This window comes from Gobius niger, assembly GCF_951799975.1.
Source record: "Gobius niger genome assembly, chromosome: 20".
Taxonomy (NCBI): domain Eukaryota; kingdom Metazoa; phylum Chordata; class Actinopteri; order Gobiiformes; family Gobiidae; genus Gobius; species Gobius niger.
The window spans coordinates 19,347,475-19,366,095 of record NC_136871.1 but is presented as its reverse complement, the minus strand read 5'-3'; the positions used below and the strand labels follow the sequence as shown (position 1 = coordinate 19,366,095).

Below are 18,621 nucleotides of genomic sequence, written 5' to 3'. Positions count from 1 at the left end.
CTTTTCGTTTAGAGCCACAGGGATTGTAAAAACCAAAAAGCACATCAGAGTATGTAAGTGAAAAGTTATTAAGGATATCGCTAGTGTCACTGTCACGAAAGACGCGGAAATATCACCGCAAATGTTAGTCATTCATTGCACAGTTGTCGTGCTACTCCGCTCCGCATGATGGCGCTGCATTCGCACAGGTCACCGATCGCGGGGATAAACCTTCCGGATCAACAGCAGTCGTTCCTTCCGGCTCCGGTCGCTTATCAACCGTAAAGGTAAAATCAGACTCTGCGAAATAATCCTGATAAATCTCGATCATCTTGCTCACATTTGATACACACTTTCCATCAAACGTCTGTCGACATTGTTAATAATACACATATGAACGTATTTTGGGCCCAGATGCGTAGAAATTGCTATTGTTAGGCGTGTGAACCTAGGCTTGTGTTTCGGTGCGATGTTCAGCGCCGGTTACAACTGCCGACCAAATCTTAAAGCTTTTAGTCACCTATTTTCATATTTATGTACATCGTTTCGAGATACTAACATCTAAAATACATTGAGTACAAAACGTGTAATCGTGTGGAGGGTGTAGACCAGCAGGCTAATCTTGGCTATTGCGGAACACTTACAGATGCTGATGCCCAAGAAGAATCGGATTGCTATCTACGAACTCCTCTTCAAAGAGGGAGTCATGGTGGCCAAAAAAGACGTCCACCTGGCCAAGCATCCCGAGCTCGCTGATAAGAACGTGCCCAACCTTCATGTGATGAAAGCAATGCAGGTGAGTAGAGGATGTCTTAAATTGACAAACTCTTCATTGTGTGCAACATCCACTGTTGTATTCATCAAAAATGCTTCAGTAGACAGGTGTCAGTCCCGGCGTTGTCGCCATGTGCGGTGAAAAAACGATTCTAAATCATTCCATTGCATTAGTCATGTTCTAATGCATATAGATACACCTCATAATTGATCAAATACATGAATACAACACCATTTTCAGGAATGGGGAATCAGAAAACTTTTATCAAACCCGTGAAGAGAAAGGCCCTCTTATGATTAACTCCAAAATCATGTGATGTCATACTGTTGAGCATCATGGGATTTTTGGCAATAATAAACTAATGGAGATATTAAAAGACACAATACTGGAGTTATTGTTCATATTAAAATACTTGTGTTATGTGTGTTAGCTGTTGATCTACGTACTAGTAAAAACATCTAACAGAGTTGTTCCACGGCTTTTTTCTCCCCTTTTTTTAAATACTGTTTTTAGCTAATGTTAGTCTATGGAAAATGTGTGCTACCAGCTGTGAAGATGGTAGATCTCCATGGTAACAGTGGACTTTCCCGAATTCTATAGTGTAAAATATTTATGTATTTTGCACATTAGTATACACCAAGCTAGAATTGTACAAAAGGCTTTGTGTTATCTGATGTTTTTTTTTCTATTTTTGTTTTCAGTCCTTGAAGTCCTGTGGGTATGTCAAGGAGCAATTTGCCTGGCGCCACTTTTACTGGTATCTCACTAATGAGGGCATCCAGTATCTGAGAGACTTCCTCCACCTTCCCCCAGAAATTGTGCCGGCCACCCTTCGCCGCCAGACCCGCCCTGAGACCGCAAGGCCCAGACCTAAGGGTAAGATCTAATATTAAACTGAACTGTTGGAGGGACTAGTTGCAAATGGCCAAACCGTCACTGCCAGGTCCCCATGTAACTCTCTTCCATACTCGGCACCATCTGCAATATCCTAATTTATTAACTAAAAACTGTTAAATGCACAGCATTAGTTGTCTACACATTCCAGGCGGCACGGTAGCGCAGCGGTTAGCGCCTCCGCTTCACAGCTAGAAGGTCCCGGGTTCGACTCCCACCAAGGACGGGGCCTTTCTGTGTGGAGTTTGCATGTTCTCCCCGTGTCTGCGTAGGTTTCCTCCGGGTACTCCGGTTTCCCCTACCACTAAAAACATGTACAATAGGTGAATCCTCCAGCCAGGTGATTCTGACCATCAGCCTGGCTCCACATCATGGAGATGGGTCCCCGGGCGCGGCACTGCCGTCGACCACTGCTCCTTACGGGCTGCCCCAGCGGCATCGAAGGATGGGTTAAATGCAGAGAACAAATTTCCCTACGGGGACAATAAAGTTAACAAACAAACAAAACAAACATTTAGGTTGAGATGGAAGAATTTTTCAAAGTATTTTTTTTAGAGTAAACTACGTCAAAAATGGTTTTCTCATCCGTTAAACGGCTTGTCACTTTGCTTAGATATATGAGCAGTTTAGAAACAGTGTAAATTGATCCGTAGCCTAGTTACTCGATGAGACAGTTTGTCCCTGTATGTGTTGTAGCACTGCCCCCCCCTTCATCCTTGTGACTTGGGGAGCTGTTAGGCACTAGTGAGGCTTTAGCAGCTTTAACCCTCAAAAAAATGTACTGTGCAATTTCCAAATTGTACAATTTCCAAATTGTTTAATTTAAGTTTACTTCAGACTTTTACAAATTAAACTTTGTCTTTCCCATTTGTATATATTTCATGTCACCTTTTTTAATTTATTGTCTTTGATTTTTAGGAATGGAAGGAGAGAGACCTGCCCGTCTTAACCGCGGTGAAGCTGATAGAGATGCATACAGGAGATCTGCAGCTCCTCGTAAGTATCTCATCTTAAGTATCTCCTCTTGCTCAGTAGCCATAGTATAAGTAGTATGCAGTCGATTGATATGTGGGGTCCATTCAGATCAAACCTATGCACGTGAGCGACACTTGACTTCCAAAGCCGTTCCCATAACACACTTGCATCCCGCACGCAAAGCAAAGCCGGAGCAACTGAGACACCAACATTTTGGTCACGTGACGTTTTGAAACAGGTTCTGGCGCAGGTTCTTGGCTGTACTCTGCTTGAGCAAGAGCGATACAAGCTAGATTGAAACGCCTACGTTGATGAATGCACTATTTATTGATTTGTGCAAGACACTTCTAATCCCTATTTACCTTATTCCGGAAGTCCCCGTGGGTGCCGCCATGAATTGTTCCCGCACCTTTACTCGTATTGGTTTACACAGGACTGCAGACGTCAAGAGAAAATCAGTTACTACGCGGAAACAGTGCAGCGTTTCTGTGCACTTTGTGAATGGACTTTGCACTCTACTGGAAGTGTCAATACTACGGAAGTGCAAATTCGGGGCAAAAAGTGGCATAAGTGGGTGGTTCGGAAGGAAGTGAATAGGAGAAAGGGGAAGGACAGCGGCCTCCACATGTCACTCGTGTGCATAGAACCTATGCTAGTATATTATGTTCCACAGATTGGTAATTCTTTTTTTGTTTTGTGTAGCTGGTGCAGACAAGAAAGCAGAAGCTGGTGCTGGAGCAGCAACAGAATTCCAGTTTGTGAGTAGTATTGGATTTTCATTTATGGAAACTCTTCGGTGCTCTTGAAGCTTTTATTAATGGTAAACACTGTAATGCATTAATTCCACTTTCTGTTACAGAGGGGTGGCTTTGGACGTGGCAGAGGTGGACAGCAGCCTCAGTAAATTTCACACCTTTATGTATAATAAAGATAAAAAAAACAATCTGATGTTTGTTTTTTTTACATGTTCATTTAACGGTTCTCATTGGGTTGATTCCCGCCCTAGTTATTAGAACCATATATGTTAAGCACTCATGGAACAAATGACACATTAAAATGTGAAATACTGGTGTTTATTTGTTGGCACATTTATATTACAATCTTCAGTCTTCTCAAACTGGGTTCATTCCAGAGTCCCATATGACAAACAATGAAAACTATTCCAGTGACATCGGACAACATGTAAATTCAAGGCTGAGGTCTGTGGCTGGAGGGGCATTGTAATTTTTGGGGGGAAACATTGTGGCTATGGGATGGAACTGGTTGCATAAATTTTGATTTGGTGTAGTACAAATACTTTTAACTCTGGTTGAGGGTGGATTTCCACCAGTCTAAGTAATGAATGACCCCTCAATCTTGGGCTTATAAGCTTTCACTATTACAAATTTGCAGTTAAGTCCTTTTCATGAAATTCACAGCATTACTTTGACTTTGGTCAGAAGTAATAGTCACATCCGTACTTTCAAAAGTGACTATCGCTTGAGCCCGTATATTTAGGTATGTACACAGCTTCAGCAATGAAAGGTTACATTAATATCCGTATTTTACCTTGCCTTTCTGTGAATTCTGTGCAGTGACAGAACAAATTCATTAGCTATAGGCCCGCAACCTGAGGGAATTTGGGGCCTTCGTACAAGTTTGAAATTAAAGACAGCTCTTTTTAAGTATTTGTGAAATCAGTGTTACTGTTTCACAAAAATATTTACGTAGGATAAATCAATCTATGCACTGAGACACATTCCTGGGTCTTTAACGTCAGACAGAAATTGTGCTCTCATTGATAGACCTAAAGCCACTTGTTTGCTAGCGCTTCAGCCTCATTTGAAATGACATGTAGCACCACCACATGTGTAAGAGGTGTTTGCCATTAGCACTCGCTTTGATCTATACAGAAATAAACAATTTATAATAAAAACCTTTCATGCTATCTACAGCGCCTCCAGTTTCACAGTATTGAGCCAGCTGCTTCACGCCAAGGCACATGGAGCAGCTTGACTAAAGAGACTTGCCAGGCGTAAGAGGGAAAAACAAAACAGTATTCAAAGCATTTTACATGTTAAAAATAAGGTCTCAAACTGTACAAGGCTTGTTCTGCATCTAGCCAAAAACAGCATTATAGACTCAATATCACTTTACATTACTTTCAATATCAGGTTGAATGTTTTAGGGATTCAGTTTGAATACTAAACAAGGGGTAAAAATAAAATATGTTCATAATGAAAGTGCCCTCTAAAGTCACCTGTATTGTTCCAAACTGTAAACATCTCATTTTGAACAAACTGACTGTGAAAGAGTTCATTCTGAAAATAGGTTTAATAACTTATGATATGTGCTGCATTTTGAAAAGTCCATGATTTGAAATCTACTTCTACCCTCTCAGAATAAGGAGGAAGACATTTTAGTCACAGCAAAATATTTCAAAATAAAAGCAAGTATTAGAAAGAGGTAAAGACAGTGTGAAAATGTGGTTAATTCTACTCTGTTGACATTCTCACTCTTGCAGAAAACAAGTAGAGTCTACAAAGAGTAAATGGGGGCTTGGCTTGTTTCTCAAATAAGAGAAACACTTGACACTTGAAATTAAGTGACTACTGAGGGCTTAATCCATCAGATTAAAGCCACAACAACCACATTAATGTTATGAAAGGAATACACAAAGACCTAAGCACAAGTCTGTATGCATCAGCTCACTCCAGAAAGTGAATGTTTTAACAGTGCTCATGCAAGACACTTGCCACAAATCTTTCCATTCAGATAGAAGCATCTTTGAAGGGAAGGAAAAACACTAATGGGCACATTCATTCACAAAAAGAGAACATTAAAAAGACTCCAGGTAAGCACTATGTATACACTTATTACAGCTGTAAAAAGTAGTTCTTGCATTCAATAAACATCACAATAAGGGCTCATTGGGAAGAGAGATTGAGGAGAGCTGAGGGACATGCAATAAGTAAAAAGAAAAAAACAGATCAGTCATAAAATTACATTTACAAAGTTTTCAGACTAATCAACCAACACTTGTCATCAAGTCTATGCCACGTTCTGGCACAAAAGAGTTGGCAAGGCAAATAATGTCATCGAGACAAAGAAGAGAGATTACACAATTAAGAGCGCAAGTGGTGGCTAAAGCTCCAGGGGGCATCAGAGTTATGGTTTTAGTTATCTGATGCCTGAAACAGAGCTTTGATTGATGCTGTAGGTAGGAGACAAGTCCCCACCTATCGTGGTCCCCAAAGGCGTCCCGTTGCTGGTCAAGCAACTCTCCTGAAGAGCTTCAAAGTAGGTGGCTTGCACAGGCTTGTGACACTTTAACACTTGTATGGCATCATCTATTTTAAACCATTCCCTTTTTCTCCCTGTTGACAGAAGAAGACACCAGTGTACAAGTTAAAAGGTACATTTAATGTGTTTTATACATACATTTAAAATTAGACAGCTCTTTCATACCAAAGTTCTAAAATGTGAAATATTAAAGCAAAGGAAGCCAGAATTATTTCATAACACAGGAAGTTTAACAGAATTGGGACTTTGTGAAATAGATGTAGTGCTTTACCAATGTTGACGGAGTCCTCCCAGTCCTCCAGCACTTCTGTTACAATAAGAACATAAACATATGTTCTATGTTTTCTCTCGTGGTTCTGTTGATATGAAAGAAAAGTATTATTGTCTAAGTTACTTTGGATTTAGGTGCATTCAAGAGTACAGCACTCTACCTCAAATACTCCAACTAAGCGTCCTAAAGTCCCCTTTACTCCAGCCTATGGGGGAAAGGACAAAGTCAATTCTACAGCAATATCACAAAATACTTCCAGAGAAAAAACTTTGAAGTGCAAACATTGAGAGGCAACACAAATCTAGACAATAACACTCAGTCCTATGATCTTGCCCCAGAGGTAAAATACACGTTGTATTTTGATACAAGGCTGGGGAACTTTTAACATCTTTCTTCTTCTGGTTCCAGTTTCAGTCTATAAATAAATGTTGACTCCATGTACTGTAACACAGAAACAGTTTCGCACCCTCCAGTTCTGACTCTTCAAGATCAAATTTAAGAAATAAAAGCTACCACTATAACCACTAAACAACATGCCAGCGTATTAAGTAATAGGTCAAGACTTTAACAAGATCAGTACTGAAGTAACACATCATAACGGAGCATTAGTCAACGAGACTGTGTAATCGGTGTCCTCGTGGCACTCAAGTGCAATATGTTGCCTAGACAATCGATGAACATTTGAACCTTTGGCCTGCTTCTGCGGACGGTTCTGCAATGTCACCTTGGTTAACTATCCAAAAGTAATAATGACTGCTTCTATGATCATCAGAATAAGCTTGTAGGGATTAGAATATGTCCCATTGCACCACCATCTAATAAGAGGCTTAGCAAACCAGCATAAATGGTGAACTGAGAATCCAAATGACTGTAATATTACTGGCAAAATTACATTGCTTTTAAGGGAATGGAAAATTGGCCTCTAAGAACTGAATTAGGTCAAGAGATTACATCATTATCAAAATGAATCACAAATAACATGAATGGGAGGCATGATTTGATTTGTTGATTATACGTCCCCATTCATTGTAAGACATGTCATTTATGAATGAATTGAAAACAATCCTGCTTTGAACAGTGATAGTCACACTTTTTGCACTAGAACCCATTCCCAGTAGTCCTGGCACAGACAGGTGCCACAGTGATCACAAGAAAGCAAATGTTCTGCAGAACCACCTTTAACACCTAAACACTGCTGTAGAACATGACGCCGTCATGCAGCTTACATGTTGCTAGGCTCCCTCCAGGACAAACAGAAGGACAGCACCCACTGAAATGGGTTCTCAGAGAATAGAGTTAAATACAGACATGATTTAATCGTACTGAAATACTATCAGTTACAATTCCATGCCCATCCTAATGTGCTACACTACAAATGGAGATGTATTCAAGGAACAATATTCCTGGCTAGAAGCCAATGCCTTCTGTAGCACACGCCAAGTAAAGATTTGGAAAAGTGCACTAGCGTTGAAACACTTGAAATAACTGTAGTAGAATTGTCAAGTGTTGTGGATGATTCGGAAACAAAACTAACCTCTTCACAAACTTCTCGAGCTGCAGCAACATTGGGCTCCTCCTCTGGTTCCATTCCCCCTCCAGGAACTATCCATTTATCAGGATGCCGACTACTGCTTACCAGAAGCACCTGTGAAGAGTTACGTTAATACTGTTAAGGCTAGGAGGAAACATATTATACAATATATGTATATACATATATACAAACTCAACAATCTCATACAGTCGAGTCAACAAATTCACATGAAACGACACATACTCTCACATCATTGAATGTAGTTTTTTGTTGTTGTTGTTGTTGTTTTAGGGATATGTTTGAATATTGAAGTGTGAAGTCTTTCAAATGTTCACTCTAAGCCAAGAGCTCTTATGTTGGACTTTAATCACAGTTACTCTGAACAACTACGTGCAGACTGATGGTTTCCTGTAATCGTACATAAACCCCTTTGCTGCTTAAAATCTGAGCCCGACATTCACGGGAGTGGGATTTTAGGTTAGTCGTCTCTACCGCTTTGTCAAATGTTTTGCCACAAAGACATCTTTGTGCTTGCTTATTGACTTCGACAACAGCTTTCCAATGCTGGTCCGACATAAACATGTGCATGGTGGTGCTCTTGGTGGGAAAGCGCTACCTTTGCCTGCGCAATAAAACACGATCAAAGGGTAATAACGTTGTGTTATGAATGTAACATTTGATCATTTCAAAATGAATGCATTGCCAACAGAAAACGTAAACATATGCTCACCAGCTAACTGTGGTAAACTACATTTGGCCATGATGTGTGTAAATCAGTGTTTGTGCAGTCCTGTGGTTCATCTAAAACTACAATAGCATAGTCTCAGGCTTAAGCTCCAGAGTGTCGGTGGATAGATTGACGAAGTCAACGGATGTTTTTTCCGAACTAGATCAAGTTCTGGAAGTTCCAGTTGATAACAGGTTGTGTGAGTGGGCTGTGGCCGTGGCTGTCTCAGGAGCAACACAGCTAGTTAGCGTTAGCATTGAGTTAACAAGTTCATTGGTTTTTTCAATGCAGAATTAGCTCAAATGCTAGCTCGATGTTGCTATGAATGCTTACATAACATGGCGAAGATCAAATGGAAGTAATTCAATAGAGCTGACCGACTCGTAAACGGTAGTACAGCTGCTGCTTTTATATGTACAGACATGCCTATCATTGAAGATCCTCAGCAGTACTTATGTTAAAAGCGGTTAGAGAACATTCAAAGCCGCTAAGAGCTAAGTTAGCTTGGCCTTACAGACGGCTACAGCCACGGACTCACCTCCTCCTCGCTTTCGCTCCTGAAGCACAGACAAGCGGCCCGCTTCTTGAAACCATCCCCGTCGTATGTCCGAGTCTGGTTTGACTTGAGCTTCAGCATTTCGAGGGCACAGTAATGAAACAGCACAGCTAAGTCCGCCTCGTACGATGATGACAATGTCAGACGCACAGTCCTCCTGAGGGGAACCTCGGCGTGTTAGTTAAAAGAAATAACTTCTTCTCCGCTTCATTTTCAAAACCCTAGGTACAGCTACGGCGCATCTACGGCACGGTCGCCATTACAAGAAGCCACTACGCCCACGACGTAATTTAACCTTTTAAAGATCGGACAGCGTAAGAAAAGCACTTAGTAGACTTTGAAGAATGGGGACCACCAGTGCGTGCCAAACGAACAACTCGCTCAGAGCCTGCAACGAGCAGTTATCCGCTGTTTCGCTTGTTTTACATGGCTCGGGTAATATTAAGCTGGAATTTTGAATAAAGATGATTATGAATGCAGTGTTTTATAATTGACCAAAAGTAAGATTGCATGATAATGCGAATTGAGCGAACGGTCCTTTTCAGCACCTCAGGTAATGGACAGCGCCCGCGAGCAATATTAATGCCATTTTTTGTGTGCGTTACTTTTGCATATGTTGTCGCACTAGCCAACAGGGCGTGTTTAAGAAAGGTTATTAGATCAGTTTAAGGGACACAAAGCAACTCCACATAACTTCAATGGCATGTCTGATAAAAATAAATAAATATAAATGCCACATAGGGCAACACAATGAATCACAATAGATTTTTTATTTATTTACTTTGTTTTATTTCATAGTCTTTACCCGAGTAGAGATTGTCTCAGGGTCCAAATGAAAACTATTACGGGCAATTTTATTCCCGTTTCACCTACAGATACATAACAGTTGCAACTGTTGAGCATCCCAGAAGCTGTTACAAGGTTGAGTTTTATTGTCTGCGGTTGCTAAGGCAACCCATCTCTTTGCAAATATTTGCAAACCGCTCACCATGGTTGGAAGTTATAACGTGCGTGTCCATACATGGGCAATAGATGTCGCTGTTCTCCTATAGAAAGTACCAACTCCAAGAAAAATCCATCACATATTTGCTTGTGACCACTTCCCACATCCATCATTAACTTTTTGCTCAACGCTGTGTGTTCACCTACAAATGGAAGGTTCATTTTAAGTTTTAGCCTATTGCATACTTTATCTTCTAGGAAGATAATGTATGTGAATAAATGATTGTCTTTTCTTTTTTTTTCTTTTCTTTTTTTTAAAAACTTTTGACCACAACAACGACAACAATAGGACTACTACTACTAATAATAATATTAGAGATGGGCCGAGATACAAATTCCACGAGACAACATTTTTACAAAATTGAAATAAATATTTTTATTTGTTTTAAGTGCAAAACAATATAGTCTATAAAATGGTCGGTATCCAAATGTTCCTTTAAACCATCCATGGTAATGCATGGACGCAGCTTTGTAAAATGAATGAAATGAATGAATGATCTGCAATATTAATCTACTAAAAGACATTTAATCTTGTGAGATTGTGTCGCCTGAGATCTTGGCCCCTCCCTAATGATAATAGGTTCTCCGGATGATCCACTGTCTCTTCGTCTTTTTAAGTTTTTGATGCTATTTCTGGGTTGCAGGTGACATCACAGTATTTTAAAGGCCTATAATATTACATAGAGGGATTTTTGAGGACATTTTTGGTCTTGCAAAGACAGATCACGGACCCAGTGACTGATATTAATGATCATTTTTGCAATTCATAAATTTTCTTTTTAGCTTTTGTTTTAAATTCACAAACTCTTTCTAACAAACGCGAGACGCTGCGTGGTCTGGGGCGCCTCTCTGTCCTCGGGGCTGGGATGTGTGTGCTTGATCCAAGTCGCCCACCTCCGCCCTCGAACGCCACCGCCTGGTCTCGCCTGGAATCGAGGCGAGGCGCACTTCATCTTAAACACAGTATTATTTCTGTTGTAACAAACAAAAAGGAAAGTGCCCGGCATGTCTAAGCTGCCGTAAACTTCAGTCGCACGTGCCCCTGCAGGAAAAACAAACACACCCTGAGCGTACGGGAAAAAAGTATTTTTGCCCAGATGTTGTGAAGAAAAGGGGGGGCTCTTATCTAACCTACTCTGGACACCGCCTTTTCTTTTCCTTTTTTTTAAATTTCGCCTACTTGAACTTAAACGCGTTTGGCTGCGAGGGGTGCAAGACTCTCCTCAACTTTCCTAAAGCTGCCCACTCGCCAGAAGGGGACATTTCTCTCCGGGATTTGTCACATCACCGATGGGCGCGTGGCGAACCTTGGCCAGAACCAAAGTGGATTAACTTTTATAACCAGCGCTATTCCCATAATGTAAACACCCGATGGAGAGACCACAGCAGTGAGTAAATCAAAACGCAGCTAAGTGATAATGATAATGTGCCTTAGCCATTTATGAAGCTGTGTTGCAGATGTCAACCCCTGCCTTGTGAGGTAACTTCACTTATATTGTTACAATATTTATTTCTAGTACAGTTGCATGGGCGGCGGCTTCAACTCGGAGAGAGGGACGGAGTTAACTGAATCCATACGTCTTGTCTTCGGGGTTTGAAAAATACCCCCAATGCCCCTTTGATCTCCTTGTTGATTAGGCTAATGTAGAATAGGCACTCAGCAAAAATAAGAATCACTATTAGAGAATTAAAAGTTTAACAGATTTAATTAAAAGTCAAGTTACTTGTATTCAACCAAAGGATTTGGACATGTTGCTTCGTCCTCCGCGCGCGTGAACAGGATGTCCTTTTTTTTTGGACAGTCGAACATGATGACCTAATATGAAGTGGTCAAGAGTGACTGCGCCTACTGTATCAGTTAGACAATGCCCGTGTGTCTGGACTGTGCAGTACTTTGTTTGAGCTGCAGCAAGCTTTGCATATTTTTGGCTTCTGTACTTTTCCACTAAACTATGCGTGTGTAGTTCAGCGTACAGTTATGCTGTAAATACATTAAGAAAAGTGATTAAAACATGCTAAAAATACTTAACAGTTGTCCATAGTGGTAGAGGCACAATATATCATAACAATGCCTATAGATTGCTTTTGGAATGGCTTTAATAGCATGATATAGATCCTTTAAGACAACTTGCAAGAGTCCAATCTATCATGTCAAGGCATCATTTTGAAACTGTTGGTTTGAGTGAGAATGCGACTGCAGCGCGTTCAGAAAGCTGCAGCTCCACTTTTAACTGGAACACGAACACATCGCACTGATTTTAGCCTGAGTGAGATGTGTTTCAGATTTCCTAAAGTATGTTGTTTTGCATTACTGGATTTCTCTTTGTCTTTTATTTTTAGTTGTCAGACGTCCATTGTTTTATGATGTGTGTACGGCGCTTTGGCCAACTGTAAAGGTTTTAAAGGACGTTATAAATAAAGTTATGGTATGGTTACAATAGGGGAGACACGGTTGTATGGTTGTAACATGGGGAGAGTTGTAACACCACCAGTTCCACCACTCAGGGATAAGATAGGAGTCAAATTAACATGTGTTTACCACTTCCTCCCTGATCCCACATGGTGGTTGTCAAGGTTGTAAACAGGTTCAGGCAGATTCTATAGAGAAAAAAATGATTTTGAGGTGAGAAAGTAAATTAGAAGTTATTTTGTTTAGTGCTTATACTATTGCACATAAAACCACACGACTTAACACTAGATTAAATTGTAGTTTCTCAGGCAAAATGACACACATTTCCCATGCCCATTTCAAACCATTTTGCAAATACAGCTAGCTAAACAATGGCTGACAGGGGTCGACTATTGACATTTTCTTGATTGTAATACTTTTACAGAATGCCTAGACAGTGGAAAAGAAAGACTGACTGTTTAAAAAAAAAAACATCTGATGAGGTCATAAATAAGGGCAACTCAGTCAGATCAGTTGCAAAGGCACATGGATCTGCCATATAACACTGAGCACATACAGCAAAACACTGCAGAAGGTGAGGGAACAGGGTCTTCCCAGTGTAGGTCACCGAAGCAGCGTTTTCTCTGAGGTGCAGGAGGAAGTGTTGGCTGACTATTTGACTCAGGCAGACCTGCATTATGGACTGACTCCACATGAGGTAAGCATATGACAGGTTAGAGAGCATATCACATGGCGATGCATTTGTTGATGCTCCTTTTCGAGGCAGGATATTGTAGTGTTGTTGTGTTTTTAAAACTATGTGCTAGAAATAAAACAAAAGATCTTATTAGGGATCCTTAAAATAATGCTTTATGTTAAAAGTCACAATTTACAGTAAAACAGTGTTAGCCTATATGGTTTCATATTGCCAGAAATCTCGGTTGCAGCTACCACTTTATATTTCACTTGTTGTAAATGTACAAGGTACTGCCCTTGTACAAGGAGGGCTACAACACATCCACAGATACTGGGTACACGGACAAAGCTAACTGCATCAACCATGCTTTGTTTAATCAAAGGCAGGAAAAATATTGGGGACATTAACCTTTGCAGCCAGGCTTCTCTCCAGGTATATGCACATTAATGACTAAATAAGCAGGAGATTGTGTTGCTCAGCCTTGGGCTACAATAGATTGTATTTAGCTTAACACAAGAGGAGCAATTTACTGCACTGTGATTTTTCTCAGGGCTGATAGTGATGCTGGCCTGTCTCTGGATACCCCTTTAAGGAAGATTAATCACAGACCAGATCTGAAATGCATTTGCTAATTTAGAAGAGTGAGACCTATTGGCTTGATATGACATTATTATTACTTTTGGTATTTTAAATTAGTAAAATATCACTTATCTACATAAACATATATGTATATATAATATATATTTATTTTTTCAGTACAACAAACTAGATGATGAATATTCAGTAAATTTCAGACCCCCTTTTCTGGCCAGGAGGGGGTACTGTGAGGCCAGTTATGGAAAAGCTGTTTGAAAAGCTGAACAGTCAAACTCTAATCATTTATATTTTCTAATTTAACACATACCATTCGAATTCACTGCAGAAAAAAAAAAATCACATAATACCCTTTAGCCCATGCAATGAAAATGTTTGTATTCCTTTTGTACACATTGTCCTTGAACTATTTTTCCACAGACTTCAACAATAACCAGATTTGCTGCACAGAAAGAGATACAGTTAGCACCGAAGAGTAAATCTCCCACTTCACTCAGCGCACACTCCCACTGAAAGTACATATTTTTAGAACAAAGTTAGTCTTTTCAACATACCACACTTTATAGCTCTCTTATGTGATCTTTGGCAAGATATAAGAGACACATTTGGCTGTCAACCTAAAACTTGAAAAGGCTTTGTGAAAGTGTCCTGTTGAGCTATTGCTTGGTTATTCAAATAGTCCACTACATGTCACTGTTTGCTTTACATACCAATAGAAAGACAATGCAAGACGGACTGTGTTTAATCCATAATGATAGGTTTGCAATGAGCATGCTGACAATTAAAACTAGAGATTGTGGACTTCAAAGAGGTAAAAGTAAAAGAAAAATATATCAATACTTCCTTTTAAAGAAATCTGTTCAGATCTAAGGGCTGCTCTGTCCACAGACGTGCTGCATTTATGTAGTACTTGTGTCACTGATGGGAGAGTATGACTGCAGTATCATACCTCACCGTTCTCTTTTACTGGTGCAAGTACACCATCAAATATACCATTAGACTTTCTCTGACTCATGTTATGATCAAATGTCACTGTTTCGTTCAGTGTCTGTCTTTTGCAGACACGTGATTCTCAGCTGCTGGTGGAGGCATATTTGGGACAAGTCATGTGACACCCATCATTCGCATTAATGGTGATTGATACAGTGTGGCATGACTTTGTCCCATATAGCGTATGATTGCGTCCCATAGGTCTCATATGGTGACCCCAGGTACGGCATCGCCCACTTTGCCACATGTGACGTTATGTGGCTAACCGTTTATAGCTGCTCAATTGATATGGGGAAGGAAAAAAATACTCTAAAACATTTACTGTCAGCTGTATTTTTAACAGTCGTCTTTAAAAGTTTTTTTTTTTTTTTTTCACAAAGCACAGTGGATTATACAATGGAGTATCATTTCAGCTGAAGTCAAAGTAGTATTTTCCCTGTGCACTGGCTAATAAGGATTAGTGAACCATTTAATTGTATTAGAGCTTATGTTATAAATGACCAAAATATTAGAAGTTTGGTGGTGTTGATGTTTGATGTTTTGATCAATCCTGAGGCACTTTGTCTTCTTGCACAGATTTGGACTTGATTAGGAACGAGAATTTTGGAGATGAGAAAGAGTTATTGTGCTGAAAACAGACTCTAGCCATCTAGCAACCCAAAGCGTGGTGCTCTTTGGGCTTCCTGGTTGGGTTGTCGGCTCGTGAACCAAACCAAATAATGTTAACACGTTCACATCATGTAAAAATGTTTGCAACAGTGTTTGAATCAGCTCTACATTTTTAAAAGTACTCTTATCATTAACATATTATCTTTTAAAGATGACAGTTATGTGGGCCCACCTATAGGCTGAACCAACAGCAGCAGAATAACCAGAGATGTTTTGTGTCTACAATCACAAGGCATATCATATAGTCCAGGAATGTGCCCCTCAAACAATGCTGTGCTGCCGGTCAGAAAAGTCATATAACTTTCATCCACTTCAATGAAAAGCATCTTATGACCCCTTTTTGCATTTACATTTTGACTAATTCCCGTAATGTGTCCATGAAATAAAAGATGTCTGGGGGCAGCCGATTACACCACGGTGGTTATGCTCTTTCCCAGGGATTTTTCACTAGTCGCTGGAATTAACATGGCTTAAATCCTCTCCGCCCCATAGCTAATTGAAACACGTAATCTCTGTTCGCCTTGTGTTTTGGGAAGCCGAGGGTCCTGCGTGTTCAGATTCGACAAGACGTCTCCACTGAAAGTCACGCAGGGGAACCATGCTCTCCTGGTGTACCCATTCTCCACGGCCAAATAATTCACTCATTATACGTTGGTAAACTGAAACAGAGGCTGGAGAGCTTTGACAAAGAGAGGGAAGGGAAACATAGCAGAGTGACAGGGAAACAGTCTGTCTCTGTTCAGCAGTGTAATTCTGTGTATGGCTTGAGTTTGCTGTAGCAGAGGTGCATATGAATATTCAGGGGCTCAGCTGCACGAAGGGCTGCAGGGACCTTCAAGGCATTGCCTATTTATCTGATGCACATAAATGCAAAACAGTGTGTTTTATGGCCATGTTTATGGTCAGGCTGGATTTGACAGCATTGTCATGGATAGGGCGACTGTTGCTCATCTCATAAACGATATGTTGGGGTCTCAGTCCACACAATTATTGTATCGTTTAATAATCATACATTTCAGTTGTTGTATTGGCTTTAAAGATCAAGACTATGACTTTGAGAATAATTGCAGTCTACTACCTTTACCTTCAATTATGTTTTTTGTCTTTTCTTATGCATGACTATTATGTCGTTGTTTCCCTGCTTCTAACCAGAATGAAGAACGCTAATGGTGCAACCCTTATTTTAATGCTGGAGTGGACCAGCAGACCTGAATGCAAATGCAACAACCCAGCCAGGGACAAGCTTAGCACTGTACTTACTGCTATTTCAATCATTTCAATAGGTTTAAATGACCTTCTTCGTGTTGTATAATGTATTGTTGTTATTATCAGGAAATGGGCCCATAAACTGGTGGATGTTCAAACATGGACACAAACAAACATGTTTACATTGCTCCTTTTTACACGCAGTCTCTCTCTTGATGTGTGTGTTCACTCCATGTGTGACCCACGAGACCCCACTTGTGCCCCCATCTCCCCTCCTCCAGCAGAAGCTGCACCCTGTAATCATATCTGCAAGAGGAGCGTCAGTCAGCCCACAGGCGAGATGCTCAACTATCACCTGCCTTTCCTCCCGGTGCTTCTTCTAAAATTAGAAAATTAATCAATCCCCCTGCCCTCTTTTCTCTCACACTCACACTCACGCTCAACGACGCTTCTCCTTTTATGTCTGGTTTACCTGATTAATGTGGAATTTATTTGTCTGACAGGCCCATACCTGTAAACTTTTGAAGGTTAATATATATTTAAAAAAAAAGATGGCGTGAATCCAACTAGATTTTGAAATGATTGCATTTTTTTTTCTACAGAAGGGTGAGGAAATGCTTAGATGTGTTTGTAAGGGGCCGAAATCTTAAGGGAAGCGAGGAGGGAGAAGACACACTTAGATGGACTTTCTGCAGCCAGTGATAACAATTGATTCGTCCGTCATGGTTTACGCAGGAGATTGTGAGCGCCCACTTCCATGCACCTGTAACAGCGCACACGATGTGGTCATGATGGCTGTCGAAGCCGGGAAAAAAAAACTTCACACGATGCTTTGCTTTGGATTCTCTGTGGGGATTCGCGCGCCACTGCTCTGCTACTTCGATGAAGATAAACTTGTTGTTAATATGTTGCGCTCTTATAGCAAGCCATACCACGAACAAAGTGTAAATAATGAAAACGGCAGGTTGTAGAAACACACACAAACAAATCAAACGTTTCCCGCGCATGTTTGTGGCACGTGCAGTAATGTTGGCCATGATCACGCGGCACTGTAAACCGTACACACCTAATTCCCCACCATTCATTGATGCATCATTTCTCTCCAGTATGGGCGCAGCGCCGCGATGCATCTGACATCAATCACGCCTCGCACAGAGCAGCGCGCACAGTCTCGCGTCTATCAGCGGAAAAGTGCTCATGCTCTCGCTGTGTCTCTTGATCACGCTCCCACGCCACTGGTGTGGATAACACGCTCTTACAACCCAGTGAAATCGTATCCGCCCTTCGTGTATAGTGTACTACTCACTATCTTTATTTCTTTTTTCTTTTTTTCCTTTTTTTTTGGAACATTCCTGCCGTTTTTTCCAGCGTAAAGTTGCCGCTGTGGACTTTTCAGCACCACTTCTCCGTGGACAGCGTTCCCGGCACACTCTGAGGCGCGGACACAGCCCCGGGAATTCTCTTTGGATAACATTGTGTTTGTATGCTAAAAAAAAGTCTGAAGCTGTTTTCTTTTTCGAATAGTTCAGGCTTTTGTGCTTTGGATATGGATCACTGCTCCTGAAAAGAAGCGGGATTTGCGCGGAAAAGGACGGTAAGTGCAGTCTCACAAAGAGCAACTCAGCTCAAGTTCTTCTTCTTTCTTTTTTTTAAATGGTCACAACTGTAATGACACACCCATCACACATTCCAGACACGATTTATTCTGCGCATCACACTACTAGAAAGTATATCCGCCATGAGAAGTGCAACGCCCTATGAAGAGGTGCACTGATTGTTCTCACGCGTTAAGGCGCAGCGATTTGGTGCGTGGAAATGTGTGCCTCGCTGCGCTGCAGATGTAGAATAGAAGTCTGTCCGATATGAACGCACACACACACACACACACACACACACACACACACTCACACACACACTCTCACACACAAAAAGAAAGACTCGTTTTCAAAAGTGATTGTAATGTAACAATAGACGAGCCGCTCAAAAGCGCAGATGAGCGGAAACTACCGACACAACATTGCTGTGAGTAGATTCGGTGGGTGCGGGAAAGGATGCATGGGAACAGCCGCGTTCTTCTCCCTTCC

At 40.9% G+C, this 18,621-nt stretch overlaps 2 protein-coding genes across 2 annotated transcripts; one reads left to right on the top strand and one right to left on the bottom strand.

Annotated features, from left to right (window-relative positions):
• Window positions 1-138: 138 nt before the first annotated feature.
• Window positions 139-3,594, top strand: rps10 (ribosomal protein S10). The gene is made up of 6 exons (XM_079579064.1): window positions 139-266; window positions 626-775; window positions 1,456-1,630; window positions 2,567-2,644; window positions 3,326-3,381; window positions 3,483-3,594. Exons 2-6 carry the CDS (start codon window positions 626-628, stop codon window positions 3,525-3,527), a joined length of 504 nt encoding a protein of 167 aa, XP_079435190.1. The 5' UTR covers window positions 139-266; the 3' UTR covers window positions 3,528-3,594.
• Window positions 3,595-3,686: 92 nt separating this feature from the next.
• On the bottom strand, window positions 3,687-9,280 carry nudt3b (nudix (nucleoside diphosphate linked moiety X)-type motif 3b). Its single transcript, XM_079579062.1, has 5 exons — window positions 8,973-9,280; window positions 7,711-7,821; window positions 6,337-6,381; window positions 6,177-6,261; window positions 3,687-5,979 (listed from the first exon to the last, which is right to left on the bottom strand). The coding sequence occupies exons 1-5, from the start codon at window positions 9,069-9,071 to the stop codon at window positions 5,783-5,785; spliced, it is 537 nt and encodes a 178-aa protein (XP_079435188.1). The 5' UTR covers window positions 9,072-9,280; the 3' UTR covers window positions 3,687-5,782.
• Window positions 9,281-18,621: the final 9,341 nt, after the last annotated feature.